This window comes from Pteropus vampyrus, unplaced genomic scaffold, assembly GCF_000151845.1.
Source record: "Pteropus vampyrus isolate Shadow unplaced genomic scaffold, Pvam_2.0 Scaffold65, whole genome shotgun sequence".
Classification (NCBI taxonomy): domain Eukaryota; kingdom Metazoa; phylum Chordata; class Mammalia; order Chiroptera; family Pteropodidae; genus Pteropus; species Pteropus vampyrus.
Genome location: NW_011888846.1, coordinates 2,609,518 through 2,627,460, shown reverse-complemented (window position 1 = coordinate 2,627,460; position 17,943 = coordinate 2,609,518). Strand labels below are relative to the sequence as shown.

Below are 17,943 nucleotides of genomic sequence, written 5' to 3'. Positions count from 1 at the left end.
CCCTTTTAATCACCTATTTTACTACCCATAACTTTGATCCAGATGAATTTAGTTAGTTTTCAAACATCAAATCCAACTTCAGCAGACAAAGGTGTACCTCAAAGGAAATTATTTTTGAAAAGGTCCCACATATTCCTGCACAGTAATTATCTGTACAGTCATTATCTGCACAGGGGTATTCTAATTATAATTGAACCAGAACCTCCAAACAAGACTACTTTAATATAGCTCCTACTTTCTGGCATTTTTATTAAAAATTAAAATGAGTCACGTCAACCACTTGAATTTTTAACTACATTTTAAATGTAGTGAGGGAGCTGAGAAAACTATATTGGTCTAAGACATGGTTATGAGTAAGCCAGTCCATTGAAGCGAAAGAATGGAATTCTTAGGTCCATATTTCTGGTAAGTACTATAAACAAACCCTTTCATAGAGAGGGCTTTGCTTCTCTGTACTGATTGCAAATACTTTATCTGTTGGACTAATCCAAGGCTATTTTAAAAAAATCAGCTCTCATCTTCCCTTTGTTTATTAGTGTTTTTTTTTTTCTGCCCAGGATTTTTAGTGACAACAAATAATATGTGTATAACTGTAGCCTCTTTAGAATGATAAAACTGTACCTGAGGAAATTTCAGAAACGATTAAAGGAATAGCCAGTTTCTATGAAAGAAACGAGTGTGATAGCCATGGGCTATTTTTAACCTGTCAGTAACTACAACATTTAGGAAACAAAAGAAGTGGAGACATGTTTTTTTTCTTTTTCAGTCATTCCAAGGTAAAAAATAGATGACATTGGTAGGTTAAGAAAGTACAGTGTGTAAATATTCTATATTTGCAAACATTATGTTGTAGAAGCAATTCACTTAGTATGGGCACTTTTCATCGTAAGATTAAAATTATACTTGCCTGAGAAATTGAATTCTGAAGTCTTTATTAGAAAATATAACAGGACATTGTATGTTTAAAAGCTGGTCATTGTGGGCTGTGTAGCCTAATACGATGTAATTTATAAATTGTCGAAGTCTTTTATTCAAAAAGATATCTTTGTTTTGTGCGGTCATAAGTAATTTTGAGTAAAGTTTGTTGTTCTGTGTGGGGAAAAATAATGAAGGTAAACTAATATAACTGTAGTAACCAGGTGGCCTAAACCGTCAAAAATAAATAAATCGTTACACTTAAGCCCAGCATGTAAAACATAAAATGTAGCAGCTTCCAATTGAGATAGAGATGTAGGACTGGAGCCTTCTTGTTTGCTACACCCATTTTCTCCTACCCTAAAATACCTAGTTTGAAAACCAGTGATACAGTTATAAAAGAACATGCACGGATATTTGAGTAAGATAACGCAATACTTATTAGCAGCGTGACCTTGGGCAAAGTTGCTTAATTTATCAGAGCCAGTTTTCCTCATCTGTAAAATGAGGTTAATAACTACCTCATAGGGTTGTTGCAAAGCACTAGTCTAGCCCTGGCAGAAATAAGGCCTCATTATTTTCTTATTCTCCATGAATTCTAAATTCTTATGATCTCATTAGAATCCTTTAAACATGTGGACGTTTCAAATGCTACAAACGCCCAAGAATGTACGCTTTTTTGAAACTCAGGATGATGTGAATTGGCCTTACACCTTGATTGATATAATATTATGGCTCTCCCATAATGGAACCTGACATGAATTCAACAAGATTATGTTAAAGGCATTCATTCGCTGATGTTTCCGCCTCTCCAAACAGATTTTCAGATTTATCTGTTTAGCGTTAGGGTAGTGGGGTAAGCTTCTAAAAAAAAAAATACATTTCTGCTTTCACCTAAGTATCATTAAGTCGAGAGTTTTAGTGAAGTTTAAGTGACTTGCTTATTAATCTTGTGCAAAATTTTATGTAGCTTATGTGGTTCATATAGTTTATGTGTATGTATGAAATATATAAATATAATTAATATCAAAGCTGTCTTGGACATTGTTTCACATTTTATCTCTAGGCTTTATGTTTATGGCTCAGAAATTAGAGGAACTGGGTAAATGTTTTTGAGGGATGTTATTAGTGAAGCTTATGTAAGTGATTAGTTTCTAACATCACTAAAGTTTCTATCAGGTTATAGAGTGTTGGAACCCAGTTTTTAAAGGAGATAAAATATGTCTACTCTGGTTGAAACAGGGAAAATAGAGCCCTCCTTGCTTGGTTTGCCGTACCCTTCCCCATCTGAAATTTAATGCTCAGTTTGGAAATCAGTAAATAATGATAAAATTGATGCCCTCTAGGATAGTGAGAAAGCTGTATAATCTTTATAATCTACTAAATCTTTAATAAAGTGTTCTTTTTTTTTTCCTGTAAAGTACAAAGACTTTTTAATAGCTACTTTGGATTTGAGCAAAAGAAAGGATTAAATTCAGAATTTTTTTAAAAAAGTCTAAGATTGCCTCTGTACTCCTTTTTTCTAAATGCTTTCTTCCTTATTTCTACATTATTATATATTTCTGCAGGCAGTATTCCCTTCTCAATGGAGTATTAACCTTTAAACTAGCAGATACCATGCTTTGTGGTATTCTTTTGTCTTAATGAAGTGGTAGATGAACTTTCTCTTTATTTTAACTTTGAGACATGAGGCAGTTTGTGCACCCAGTCATTAAGGAAAATAATTTGAGTCCCCATGTGCAAATGTGCCAATTTTTGGGTGGGAAGAGAGCTCAATCCCCAGCCAAGGCTCTACCATTTGTGCCAATGTGGCAGCTTCCTTTCTGTGTCTGTACCTTCTCAGCTCGTGCATTAAATCCATCATGTTCTGAGACTGGCAGAAGGGTCACAGAAGTCTGAGGAAGTTTTAAAGGTTTTTCTTTAAAGATGTCTTTTCTAATCCATTGTTTTCTCTCTTCCTGAATTCCTTTACCCTACTCCCCTCCAAATCCTCCTCGTTCGTCTAATCATTGGTATCACTTTGTTTAGTATCCATTGTTTTCATATTAACAAAAAGTTTTAAACTTTAAAAAATATACATACACGATAGCAAAATATTGCATATGTGAAAAATGTAAATAAATATATTTGGAAAAAACTAGTCTGTTTTAAAAGTAACTTCCAAGTGTATTCAGTGTTAACTATATTTTAACTACATATTTCATGATCATAAATACTTTGCATTAACTATTAGGCAGCTTTATATACTGAGTATAGCCAAAGATAAGGAAAGAACAGAACTTCCTATCCAGGGTGATGGTGGGAATCCATGTCACAGACTACAGAGAAATAATGGGACCCAGTTGTGACTGTATGAACATCAAGAGAAGCAGAGACACTGATTCTTGAACCTCCTCTCATATTGGTTATTATTTGTTTCTTGATTCCTTTTGCTCTTCACCTTTGAAAACTTGTGCATGGGTGTTTCTAAAAATGTACCACTCTCCCCCCCAAATGGATAGAAATGACTTCTGTTTCTAATGAAAGGTGAAGTTGTGTTGGCCAGGCAGTGTGCTTTTTCAGACAAGACTTGATGTTTTATATTTAGGAAAATTAGTACCTGCTCATCTTGCATATTCCTAAGGTATTTTCTATTAAAGACTTCAATACTACTTTATTTCCATTTTAAGGGTCTCTTGGTAAAATTAAAAATTATGAGAGGAGTTTTCCAAAAGCAGCAATTGGATTCTCCAGTAGCAATGGTCATATGGTAATGTTCTTATGTTCTCATCTGTTTTTGTACTTTGTACTTTATATACTCTTAAACTAGGTTAAGAATATGAAGGATGAGTTAGTTACTTGGTTCTTGCAGTAGCTAAAGGCTTGATAAACAATGTATAAGCTGACGCTGGAGTTTTGGGACCTCTGAAGTTCAGTATCTTGGTTCCAAATTATAACGTAGAGTCACAACACCAGTGAGGAGGAAAACACATTTTGAGGGGAAATTACTTTTTACCTTCTTGTGCATTGCCATCACCTGCTTTGATGGTAGCCAGTCCTTAAAAGTGAACTATATGTATATTTTAATTTTTGGAAAATCTAGAGAAAAATTATGGTGCTGGGAGTCAGGGCTAAAGGCTGAAACGCTCAGATATCCAAGGCGTACGACTAGGAGAATGAAAAGGGGCCTTGGAGATTGATTTTGTTTAACATTATGCTCATATTTCTCTTTGCTATTACCCTGGAAGCCAAAAACCAGAGATTTAAGTCTATCGACACAAGCAACAACTGTCTAGTCGATTTCCAAATATCGTGTATTGAAGGTGTTTGTGCCACGCACTGTGGTTGGTACCAAGGAATATGACAGACAAGATTAAGTTTTCTTTCCTCCTGAATTTTATTTTCTAGACTATCGGCATCTAGATGCATGGATTCCACCAACATTATTTGGCATTAAGGCTCCATCTTACACAAAATGACCCCTGGTGGCAGTAAGGGGCGGGACCTCAGCTCCTTGGAGCGAATGTGTCTTATCGCATACTTTACTGAGAACAGGTTTTCAAGCAAGAAGACCCAACGATTTTACTTCACCTAATAAAGTTCAGTCCCCTTCCCTGCCTCGAGCCAAAGAATGTCTCGACCTAGGAATGCCTTCCCCGTGCTCCAGGGGGCGGTGCGTAGTGTCCAAGGATGAGTTGATCGAGATGCCAGGACAGGGGCAGCATCATAATAAAGCCTCAACTGATGGCAATCCAGAGTTTTTGATTATCCTATTTCCCTCTGAATTTGGCTTTAGAAAAGAATGCAAAACAAAAAAAAGTGGGTAGGATGCTTGTTCAAATCCGGCGGCGCATTAGGTAGCGAGCCCGAGAGCTCGCCCTGGGGGAGCGGGACAGCGGCCCGGGCCACCGCCGGCGCCTGCGCACTGTGCACGAGGCCCCGGGCTCAAATACAGTCTCGGGCCCCGTGAGGACGGTCTGATGAAACATTTTTATTCTCCATCGCTGCTGAACCTATGCTGCGATGTAAAACACATCGAATCCCCGAGAGACCGTTGGGATATTTTCTTAGCTGTCCCCTGCCCGGCCCCCGGCACCGCCGAAGGCAGCCCCCGCTGAGAGCAGCTAAGGCGCGGGTCCTGGGTTGCTATGACGACGCGCAGACGTCCGGGAAAAGGCGAGGTGGCAAGATGGGTGGCGGGAAGTACAATTTGCGGGTACAGGTTGCAAGTGTACGTGTCCCATCACTTCTGAGGCAGAAACGGTGCGACCGCTGCCCGACCGGACTCCGTGGAGCTGGCGTGCGCGAGGTCGCTGCCCGCGGGGACGCCGGCGACGGGGACCGAGCCGACTGTTAGTGCGGGCGGGCGGTGGCCCGGCGCGTCCTTCCGCGCCTGGGCGCACACCCTGACACACCCGCAGGCTTCTTAGTCGGGTCATGTGACCTCAGGGAACACAGAAATGTCCCCAAAGGCGGAAAACCCATGCTAGATGAATTATCGCCTCCGATATTAACACAAACTTTTAACGTGTCTCCCCGCTCCTCCCCCCACCCCCTTTTTTTTGCTCGCAGGTCAGTTTGGCAGCTCTGCCGCACGTGCTGCTGATTTGTGTCTAGGTTAGCTTTCTGGAGGGATATTTCAGATTGCTAAAGAGAGTGATAGGAGGCTTTGTTTACCATGTCTCACTCGAAAACGCCCTCCGCGTCGGCACGTGAGGACAAAAAATTTAAAAAAGTCGCTGTATCCAAGGAAGAGACAGGTAAAGTTCATAAAGAGTCCCGCAGGCATAAATAATCATGGCCATAGAAATCACGGTCCGTTCACCGTTTTCCTTCATTTGAAACTTCAGGATACTTAACTTCATTTTCCTATTACACTCGTTGCAGTAAAATCAAAAGCTATTCCTTTTATAGTATTACCTATTTCAATACTCCACCTAAGGACTGTAAGTTTTTTTCACACGCTGATGATTTTTTTGTTTAAAATTAACCCTACTTTAAATACTAGTAGTTGTACGAACAGTACTTTCTTTGGTATCTTGTAAAGAACCGGTTTGTACCAGATTTTAGTAATTATTCTACATGAAAATAGTTCCTTATTTCAGATTTTCATTCATGTACGGATAAATGCAGATCTGTACTAGAATAAGAGTCATCTGGACTCATTCCTCCCCCCAGTATGTTAAAGCTTCCCTTCAACTCACCATCTAGTTTTTAGGGGAAATTGTGCTAATGCCCCACCTAACCTTTTTCTTTTCTTTTTCTGTTTCCTCTGATACTCTGACTCCATCTCAAACTTTCAAGAGCTAGAAATTTGGTAATGTGAACTTCAGAGATTTTAATGGTGATCAAAGCATGATACCTACTTGGAGAAAGAAACATAAGCCATAGTATGTGAGGGGCATAGATTAGTGGAGAGGTCTTTAAGAGTGACAACCTGATTCTTGACTGACTTCATAAAAGACGTTTTCCTGTGTTAGCCCTACTCCTTATTTATAACTCCTCTGCCCTAGTCAAGCTGTGTAGACCACTCTTTGCTCTTTTCTTTACCGGTTTGCTCTGATTACCCACTTTGTTCATTTCCAGCAATCCCAATTCTGCTTTTACCTTTAAACCCAGTGCCGATCCCTTCCACTCTACAAATGCCCCAATTTAATGCAATAGTTCTTATCTTTCAACTTATATAGAAAAAATACTAAATGATGTGACAGTTTTGAGGAGAGGAGGTTTCTTTTGTCATTTGCACATGGAAGAGAAAATAGACACATTCCCACCATCTTAAGGCTAATCCAGTTAATTGAGCAAGTGAAGTGAATTTAATTTTTAACTTTGATTTTCCAGTAATGGAAGTTTATCTTTGTACCTGAGTTTTTGAATCTGTGTCTGATTTAAGTATGAGTAGGGCAGGCAATATGAGTTTCTTTTAACTAGATGATTTTCAGTGTTTTAAGTATTGTTATTCTTAGCAATCAGAAGAAGTCTTCCTCTTTAGAAACATATAAAAGATTGATGAGGCAGCTTAGGAATCTCCAACCAACTCCAAAAAAACCACAGTAAGCTTTTCTTTCCCATTACTTTCTTAGGACTTCCTGAGCTAAGGGAGAAAAAAAATATGGTGGATCGTTCAAAACCGCTTCCTACTTCCCTTCAGAATGAGTTTATCCCTGAGGAAGTTCTTCTTTCTCTGACTTCTGCAGCCTCTGCTGGTCCTTGTCCTGAAAACTTACTGCCTCCTAAGAAAATTAAAACCCCAAAGGTGTGTATATATATGTAAAGTACTTAGAAACATTTATCCTTTTGATATCCAGTTCATTATGTATGTATTGAACATATGTTATATATTCCAGGTTGTCTTAAAATTTTTTAAAATTAATTTACTATATTGAAAACTAAAATCTTTTGCACATATTTCCAAGGGAATGCTCGAGTATTTCCATTAACCTGTTTTTATGCGATTTACCTAAATGATCACTACTACTATTAGTCTTGATGTATTCTTTCACTATTAAATTGTTCTAGTATCAGTCTTTCTCCATAGGATTGAATAAGAATTTTGCTTTCCCTTTTTTCTGTAGAATAAGCAAGTCCCCTTAATGTAAATACTCAAAACGATTCAGAAAATTTAATTTGACTAGTGCGCCCTCTGCTGTGCATTCGCGTTTTTGCTTTTTCCCAGGGCACCCTTCCGCGCCCCGTTGACCACGTCTGGCATCACCCGGTTCGAAGGAATAAGTTCAGATACCTGATTGACCATCCCGTTTCCCTAACGGGAGCCGGAAGGTAAAGAAAGAAGATGAGGGGCGGGGAGTTAGATGCAGATGAATAGAATCATTTTCTCATTTCATATGATTTCGTTGAGAGGGGCAGAATTGGAAAAATCACAGAATCAAACATTTTAATGCTTGCAGTATCTTTGATAAATCATGGTATAATCTGAAGAGGGCACAGGACCACCTTTTTGTGTATACTTATTATAAGTAGGATGGCAATAGGTGCAGGCTGCACCAACTTTGAGTTTGTTTAAGTTTTCTTTTTGCATGCCTTTGTGCAGCTGTCTGCTTACTCTCCTCTTCCTTGTTGTACCCTAGTACAGCAGGACCAGAGAGGCAGGATGATTTCAGTGTCTCTGTTATTTGTACAGGTAACTAGCTTCAAGATGTGGAAAACCTTGAAAAACAAGTGCTTAATCCCTGGTTTTCCTCAGAGCGAACCCTTAACTTGCACAATATTTCAGATCAAATCGGCAAATGCTATTTGAAGTTTTTATATAATTTCTCAATTATATAATTTCTCATTTTCCATATATGGTCTCTTTATCAATTTACTCCCTGCCTGCTTCTTACTGAAATGTCACTTCATTGGAAAGAAATGTTTAAACTTACTAATACTTGGGTAAGTTATTTAGTCTTTCTGAGTTCCATTTTCTTATTTGTAAGAAGGGAATAATAGACTTCCTCCATTTTGTGTACCTCCCGGGAGTATAGAAAGAACAAATGAAATAACAGATAGAACACTTGTAACACTATATAGCGCTATTTAATTATAAGGCGTTATTATTCAGCTTTATCTCAGTGCTAGAAAAAGTGGCAGAAACTTAGGCGTTGACTTTTGTGTCCTGTGGCTTTAGTGTCGTGAAGTATCTGTACTTTATTTCATGCCTTCAGATCATGGTTATAATTATTAAGAGTAATAATTAGTAGTTATGAGATGTTTGAAATATTTCGAACAATAATTAGCTATATCTGAAAGTGGCAATAAATTACCATTAAAGTTTTAATATCAAATGACTTGTGACTTATGTGAAGATCTGTATGGTGGTAGACAGGCCTCCCCCCAAAATGTTCTCCCTGTAATCCTTGGAATCTTATATGACAAAAGGGACTTGGCAGATGTGATTAAGGTTAAGGACCTTGAGGTGGAGAGCGTTCCTCAATTCTCAGAATGGGCCCAAACTAATTGCCTGAGTCTTTAAAAAATGGAAAAAGAGGGCAGTTGAAAGGAACGTCAGAGATGAGACAGCAGGAAGAGGACAGATTCGAAGCAGGAGAGAGGTTCAGCCTGCCGCCGTTGGCTTTGAGGTCGGAGGAAGGGAAGGCACAAGCTAGCAATTGCCATTGGCCACTGGAAGCCAGAATTGGCCCCCAGGGTGTACCATCAAGGAAACTGGGGTCTCCGTCTCAGAATTGCAAGGAACTGAATTCTGTTAACAACCAAGATGACTACCAAATCCTCCCCTAGAGCAGGGGTCCCCAACCTCCGGGCTGCGGACCTGTGCTGGTCCGTGGCCTGTTGGGAACCAGGCCGCACAGCAGGTGGTGAGTGGTGGACAAGCAAAGCTTCATCTGTATCTGCAGCCACTCCCCAGCACCAGCATCACCGCCTCAGCTCCGCCTCAGACCATCAGGCATTAGATTCTCATCGGAGCACTGGTCCCTGGTGCCAAAAACTATTGGGGACCACTGCCTTAGGGCATCCAGAAAGGGACATAGTCCTGTCAGCACCTCAGTTTTATCTCAGTGAAGCCTGTGTTGGACTTCTGACCTATCAAGCTATAAGATAATAAATGGGTGTTGTTTAAGCTGCTAAATTTGTGTAATTTGTTTTGGGACCAGTAGAAAATTAATACATGTATACACAATTAATAGTATTATTCATAACAAGAGGTAACTTGTCTAACAACCCTAAACATTCAGAGCAAAGCAGTAAAATACAAAACAACCAAATAGCCCCTGAGTAGTGTCTTTCGATAGCTCTATCAGGCAGAGTTCAGTGTAGGAAGTAAAGCACTCTAGATAGTTTAAGCAGGAAATTGAGTATTTACAAAATTGTTGAAAGGGATGTAATTGAAAAATTATAAATATTCAACTATAATTGAAAAAAAAATTTTAAGTCGTTGGGAAGGCTGAAGTATGGGATAAAGATAAAGTTTTGTGCTCCTTTTTATCCATGAGAAGGAAGGATGTGGACCTTACCCACTGTCATCCAGTAGCCAGACAGAAAATCGATTTTGTCAATATATTTTTCTTATTTTTTAGGGATATTTCTTTTCTGTATGATGTTAGATATGTTAAAGGAGAGACTAAGGAGAGTGTCCTTTGTCCCCCACATTCAGACCATTCATTACAGCCACGGGATGGTGTCATTGTGCCTCGTAAGGTAAATAAAGTATTTGACTAATAATTTCCTTGTCTCTCCAAGTTGTAGAATTCTTGTATTGGGGATGTTGCTAAGGTGAATTGTAAATTCCTATTGGATTTTAAAGAGCCAATGGATTTCTGAGTGGGATACCTGTAACTAATACTAACACCAAGGTTAATCTTTAATTCATGGTTTTGTTTTTAATGTGTGCTCTGCTAAAAGTTTTTTACTACTTACTACGTCCCATATTACTAATATTATTATTTTCCTAATCAAAATCTCTTAATAGATAGTATCTTTTTGGGACAGGAATTAGGGTGTGTGCAATTCAGTTTTCTTTCATCTACTAATGTTTTTATACTTATTCTTTCTTTTTAAGCCAAAGAAAATAACAGATACTTTGATTCCTGAAGAATTTCATATTGTGTCAAATACAGGAGTTTCAGGTTTGGAGTGCTATGATGAGTGAGTACTGAATATCTGACAAGTTGAACTGTTTCTTCCTTCCCACACATAGAGGAACTTGAGAACAGGTCATTCACGTACCTGGGCAATATCCACACTGAAATGAGGAAACGTGGCCTACCGTCCGGATGCAATTTAAGGAAATCAATTTAAGAACTAGTGAAAAAATCTTACTTGAGAGAGTCTGGGATTTTAGTGATTAAATTGTTCTGTCTTTTCTTACTGTTAAATTTCGAATTAAAAAAAAATGGATCTTGTTCTGAATGCTCGATTATGCCTCTTGAGGAATGGTTGTGAGCAGTGACCACATTGATAAAGGAGAGTAGCCCTTGAAGCTGGATTCTCATAATGCCTGGTTGTCGGGCTCAGCTCCAGACCGCAGACTCTTCGGCTTCAGGTTTCCCTGATTCCTATTTATGGGATTGAAAATTGGATCTTGCTTTTATTTTCCAAAACAACACTTGAATGTTTCATGGTTTAAAAAACTAGTTATAATAAAATATCCAGAAGCTGTCACTCTTTTTACCTTATCCAGTATGTATGTTATATAGCATCTCCTTATGATGGTGCGTTTCAGAACAGTATTTGCTAAAGAGAACTACATTTTGGGGGTAACTTTTAATTTTTATATAATTTCAAAATTATAAAAAAGTTACAAAAATAGAACAAGGAACTCCCATGTACCCTCTATCCTGATTCACTAGGTGCTTCATTTGCTTTAATACACATGTGTGGGCATACACGCGCACACACGCGCACACACACACACACGAGCACCTAAACTATTGAAGAGTGAGTTGGAGAGACATCATGACCCTTTACCACCAACTACTTTAGTGTATATTTCCTAGCAACCCATTAGTTTTAGTTCTTTTTTGATGACTTTTTTAGCTTTATCATTTCTATATTTATTAGTTGGCATTTTACCATACGGACTCATGGATTTCTGTTTTTTTCAGTGGATTATAATTCTTTACTATCATTATTTATTTTGCTGTTCAAAAATTTTCAGATCTGGGCCAATGCCAGCTCCTTGGAGCTGGCTCTTGTGTTCCTTAGGCATGTCCCCATCATTCTTTGAAGGTTCTCTTATTTTCTAGCTCAATAAGATTTCTAGGTTCATCTTGTATTTCCCAACTGCAGCTCTGGGATGAGCTCTGAGTCTCTTTTCCAAGGAGTACTGATTCCTTTTGATGGAGACTGGTACTTAGAAAGCAAGATCTGGGTGCTAGGTGTGCTCATTGCTCTTGGGCTATCACTGCTTCTAGTCCTTCTCTCACACTCTATTTTGCAACTTTATTTTGAGTCTTCATATCCCCTTGAGACTTTTCACTCATCTAAATTTGGAAAATTGAACTATTAACCAACTGTGTTCCAGTAGTGGGCAGAACCACAGGAAATGCTTATTAAGAAAAAAGATATATAAATAACAATGAATTTAAAGATTACCTTGTGGTTCTCATCGTGATACTCATTTAGGTGTAGACAAGCAAGTCCAGAGGACAGATATGGCTAGGAGTCAGGAAAACTGTGTTCTAGTTTCATCTCTACTTCTTGCTAATTTTATAACCTGTTTAGTCACTTAACTTTGTTGACTTCAGTGTTCTTAGAACATCCTTCCATCTTTGAAAAGGCTTTTTAAAAAATGAATTAAGGAAATTTTCATATTGTGATATATTTAGGAATATGATTAAATCTCCTTTACTAAAAAATGTTCCAGATATAAGTAGCTGGATGTCTGTAGATATCTAAGACTATTTAAGATCTTGTGTGCAAAATGGTGGACCTTTTGGTTGCCTTCAAGCTTCTCAATTCCATGAGGTCTTAATTTTATCATGTTGTAATATATGATAAACAGGCCAGATAATGTTCTTACAATAACATTTACCTGTCTTATTTATTGCAGCAAATATACTACTCTCCTCACAGATAGTGAAAATAGGCTATTGGTCTTCCCATCCATGTAAGTACAGTTTATTTTTTAAAGTGTTTTTTAGAAAGAATATACATATATATTCTTTTTGTTGGTACTTTACTACGCACATACACACATTAAAATGACAGCAGAAACCCAAGACAGTAATTACCTAGAAGTCTGTCATCTAATCAGTGTTTTTTTTTGTCCAATTGCATATCATCTTAACAATCATTCAGTTTTACATATTTATAATATTTAAGCATTTAACATGCCTTTTTTTTACAGTTTTAATTCTTTATATTGTTTTTAAATTTTATTTTATTGTGGTTAAGAACACTTAACGTGAGATCTGCCCTCTTAACAAATTTTTAAGTGTGCAGTACACTTTAACTGTATGTACAGTGTTGTATAGCAGATCTGTAGAACTTATTCACCTTGCATACCTGAAACTTTTTGCCTGTTGATTAGCAATTTCCCATTTCTATCTCCTGCCAGCCCCTGGAAACCACTATTCCACTCTATGATTCTATGCGTTTGGCTATTTTAGGTACCTCATGTAAGTGGAATCATTCAGTATTTGTCCTTCTGAAACCGGCTTATTTTACTTAGCTTGATATCCTCCAGGTTCATCTGTGTTGTTGCAAATTGTGGAATTTCCTTCTTTTTTAAGGCTGAATAATATTCCAGGGTCTGTATATACCACATTTTCTTTATCCATTCATCCATCAATGGACTTCTATATTATTTCCACATATTGTGACTAGTGCTGCAATGAAAATGGGCTTGCTATTATCAATTCGAGATCCTGATTTCAGTTCTTTTGGATAAATACTCAGAAGTGGGATTGCTGGATCATATATAAAATACTTTTATATTCTACATTTAACCATTAATATTTCTCCATGTCGCTACGGTATTTTTTTTTTTCTTGGACCCTTTTCCTCTCTTACATTGTGAAGTAACCAGTATTAACAGCTTGGTGTTTATCGCTCTATAATTTTCTGTGTTCTTACAATCATACACAAGAGGTATATAGAATTTGGGGAGGAAGGAGCATTATTTTCTTTTATGAAAGAAAGAATTATACTATTTTTATTTTTTTAAAGACTATATTACTGAAATTACACTGGATCAGTACTTATAGGTCTAATGCTTTAAGATACCATTAATATTCCATGGTATATACATCTTCTTTATACATATGATATTCTTTTTCGTGATTTGAGAATGACCTATTATGACACTAATTACATAATTCTGCCTTAATCTTTTAGGAAACCTAACAAAAGAATAGAAGTGGTCCAGCTGAATAATGTGATGGATACTATGCTAGAGAGGGCTGGTGTGGAAAATCAGGAATATACAGGGCCAACCAAGGTAATTGCGAAGCTCACTGTAACCTAGTGGTTAAAAGCGTGTACTCTGGATTGGCATCCTGGCCCTGCTATTTATTAGCTGGTGACCTTAGGCAAGTCATTTGTGCCTCAATTTCCTCATCTGTAAATTAGAGATGATAATAGTATTTACCTCATAAGGCTGTAGTGGAGGTTAAGTGGCATAATGAATATAAAGGACCGAGAACAGTGCTTGGCATGTGGCAAACACTGTATATAATTCATTTTTAGTACCATTGACTCTTGAGCAACACAGGTTTGAACTATGCAGTCCACTTATATGTGGATTTTTTTCAGTAAATCGTAAATATTTTTTCTGATAATTTTCTTAATAAAATTTTCTCTAGGTTTATTGTAAGAATACAGTACATTATACATATAACATACAAAATATGTGTTAATTGACTGTTTATGTTATTGGTAAGGCTTCTGGTCAACAATAAGCTGTTAGTAGTTAAGTTTTTGGGAAGTCAGAAGTTATACATGGATCTTTGACTGCATGGGGGCTTGGTGCTCCTACCCCCATGTTGTTCGGGAGTCATCTCTGTGATCATTACTGTATTTCATTGACTGCAATGCACCATTGACCTTTACAAGACCTTTGCTATTTTACATACCAATAAAAGACACTGCCAATTAAATCATACTTTCTCACTACTTATAATTTTAATTTTGTGCTTAATGAAAGGGCCTTTTCAATCTTACGTAGATAAAGATTTCTTTCTGTATGAAGGCTATTTCTTTTTTGTTTTGTAAATTTTTATTTTTATAGAATTTGGAACTCATAGGTAGTTTCAACATAAGGCATTCCTATGTAACCTTTACCCATATTCGCCAGTTATTTACATCCTGCCCTGTCTGCTTCATCATTCGCTCTTCCTCTCTACCTATCTCTATGTGTATAGTTTTTTCTGAACTGTTTTAGAGTAAGCTGGCAAAATCATGTTTCTTTACCATCAAACATTTCAGGATATACTTCCTATGGATGAGGACTTTCTCTTACATATCTATAATTCAGTTATCAAAATCAGGAAATTTAATATTGATATGATAGTCCATATTCAAATTTCAGATTTACCAGTCGTTCTTATAATGGCTTTTATAGCTATTTCCCCCTGTATTTCAAGATCTCAGGGTCACACAGTGCTTTCGTCATGTTCCTTTAGACAACTGTCATCTAAACGAGTTCTTCGGTTTTTTTTGACCTTGATATTTGGAATAACACAGCCCAGTTATACTATAGAATGTTCCTCAATTTTGGTTCATCTGATGTATACTTATGATTAGGTTCAGTTTTTATATTTTGGGCAGATATTTACAGAAGTGATATTGTGACCTCAGTGTATCATATAAAGAGGGATAATGATCAGACACAGATTTTTAAAAATATCATTTTTGTATACATAACTTTACAAAGGAAAATGTAAGTGAAATAAATAAGGTGTTTCTAAAACTTATTTACATTTAGAATGCTTAACTTCTAAAATGGTTTTTACTGACAAGACTTTAACAAATGCTAATTGACTTACTTCTGCTAGATGCACAAATTACTACATATATTGAAGAAGGAACAGACCATTTACAATACTGTATTTCATGAACTTATTCGACAAGTCAGTGTGGACTGTGCAGATAGAGGAGAACTACTGTCCAAAATCAGGTTCGAGCTCTTACTGGAGAATTCCAGTTTCCTTCTGAATTTTATACTAGAATTATGTTTATATCTGCTTTTGAGAAAAATCACAAAAGTACACTTCTCTATTGATAATAAGGAGCCTAATTGTATTTCTATTGTATTTTCGGGAATAAACATATAATAGTTGAGAACCTCTTTAAGGTGATTTCTGTTGGGATGTTTGGCACCACATTCTTTTATGCTTGGGAGTGAAGTGTTATGCGAAATAGTGGAAAAAAGGATAGATTCTGCAGACAGACGGATCCGGTTTCAGATTATCATCTGTGTGTGACCTTGGTAAAAGTCTGAGCCTTAGTTTTCTCATCTGTGAGTGAAGATAATTTTCATTGTTCATTAATCATCAGTAATATTTATCGAATGTCTGCTTTGTGTCAGGCATTAACGTGCTTCTTAGGTTTGTGGCGAGATATAAATGAGAGCATAGAATTAGGTGCTCAGTACATATAATTATTATAGATGATGATGATAAATATTATTACTATAATTCTTCTTATGCCACTGATACTTTCCAAAAGCTGAAAGGAATAGTAGAATTAGAATACTGGGTTCAGGTTACATATCTGCAGCTTACTTGCCATAGAACCACAGGCAGATTACTAGATCTCTCCGAATATCTGTTTCTCCTGAATGAGCATTAATAATATAAATTTTCCCTTTTTGTCCACTGTCTGATTTATGGAAGCTGAGCCCCCGCATGTGACGGTGCTGAGAAACCAGGAGCAAAGCCATTAATAAAAGACCAATCAAGATTAGATACTAAGCAGTAAATTGTTGGAACACCACCAGGGGCTGGAGAATGCCAAATTAGAATGAGGATAGAGACAGCTGAAGTCTGAGTTGTCAATCTCAGAACAAAGCCGGGAGAGATGGATGAGGAATCATGGCAGAGGAACTAGATGACTAACAGTGTATCCAAACCTTCTCCTTATGAAGAGTAAGTGTAGGTGGGACTCTGCCAGCTGATTTCAGGAGGTAGCTTCTCAGAGCCAAAATAAAGTGGGGTCCTATTCCAGGAAATCTAGGCAGAAAGAGACAGGCTGGCAAGTCAAACCCAAAATCCTTTAAGAAAAATTGAGTCAGACACCAGGGAGATAAAAAGTGCTAACTGGGGAGTTCCAGCGATAGAATCAGAGTAAGGCTTCACAGCCCAGAATTTAGAACAGGGTAAAGTTGGAGTGAGGACTACAAAGTCGGTGAGAATGGGCACGAGGTTTCAGGATGGTTGCACGGACCTTTATGATGGATAGTGGAATGGTGAAACACTCCGTGGGTGCAGAATAATCGAGTGGCCAGCATTTTGTTTTGGTAGGAGCTCTTTTACAAGTCTAGGGCCCACCTTCAATGTGGCAGTCTTCTGTTGTCCTGAGCCTGGAGTCTTTTAGAGTCCTTCCGGCTTCGCAAGATTGTTATAAGGATTCAGTAGAAATCCCCAGGAAACGGTAACGCTGTGCGTGCCCTGGAAATGCTTGATATCAGCCTCAAACCTCCTCTCTCTGTTTGTGTGTTACTGTAGCTGCGTGCTCTGTCTTATTGAGTGCTTTCTGATAAGTTAATGTGTGTCTCTGCTTCTCAGGCACCTGCTTCTCAGGCCTGTTGCTATAGAAGGAGGGTTTCATATGAAACAGCATTTCATAACAACTTTTTTTTATAGGGGGAAGAGGGTATGAGCTGAACAGGACCTTCACATTACACAGAAATGGGGCTGCTGCTGTACATCTTTTTGGTTGACACTATAAATCTGTGGTTATTTTAATTTTTTTCCACTATTTTATTATGGCAATTTCCAAATACCCATAAAAATTGAATGAACCCCCATCCTGGATTCTGCCATTAACGTTTTACTCTATTTGCTTTACCACTTGTCCACCCATCTAGCCATCCTTCGGTTCATCCACCAATTTCTTCATAGTAAATTGCAGACATTAGTGTGTTTCTCTCCAAATATTTCAGCATGTATATCGTTAACCAGCGTTCATTATTTATTTGCCTTTTTTTAATTAATTAATTTTTTATGGTGACACTGGTTAATGAAATCCAGTAAGTTTCATCTGTATCATTTCTTTTTTGACTAAAATGTTTCACATACCGAAATGCATAGATCTTGTCTGCAGTTGTTGACTTTTGACAAATACATACACTTATATCACCCAAACCCTTATGAAGGATGGAGTATTACCATCATCCCACAAAGTTCCCTAATGCTCTGTCCCAGTAAATGCTCACCTCCATTTCTCCAGAAGTTCTGACTTCTTGCCATCTTAGATGAGTTTCACCTATTTAGGAACTTCATATAAATGGGATCACGTGGAATCTACTCTTTTAGGTAAGGCTTCTTTCACATAGCATGTGTTTGAGATTCATCTCTGTTGTTGCATGTATTGGTGTTTTGTTCCTTTTTATTCTGAGTATGGTATGGATGGAACAAAATCTGTTCCTTT

At 37.5% G+C, this 17,943-nt stretch overlaps 1 protein-coding gene across 2 annotated transcripts in view; it reads left to right on the top strand.

Moving 5' to 3' along the window:
- Positions 1-3,685: 3,685 nt before the first annotated feature.
- Positions 3,686-17,943, top strand: part of AXDND1 (axonemal dynein light chain domain containing 1) — a 63,693-nt gene continuing 49,435 nt past the window's right edge. For both annotated transcript variants that reach the window (XM_023531250.1, XM_011361277.2), the window contains exons 1-9: positions 3,686-5,125; positions 5,467-5,654; positions 6,978-7,150; positions 7,571-7,674; positions 9,930-10,050; positions 10,412-10,497; positions 12,404-12,460; positions 13,690-13,792; positions 15,348-15,469. In XM_023531250.1, coding sequence (XP_023387018.1) covers positions 5,573-5,654; positions 6,978-7,150; positions 7,571-7,674; positions 9,930-10,050; positions 10,412-10,497; positions 12,404-12,460; positions 13,690-13,792; positions 15,348-15,469 — 848 coding nt within the window. In that variant the 5' untranslated portion in view covers positions 3,686-5,125; positions 5,467-5,572. The remainder of the gene's footprint in view (positions 5,126-5,466; positions 5,655-6,977; positions 7,151-7,570; positions 7,675-9,929; positions 10,051-10,411; positions 10,498-12,403; positions 12,461-13,689; positions 13,793-15,347; positions 15,470-17,943) is intronic.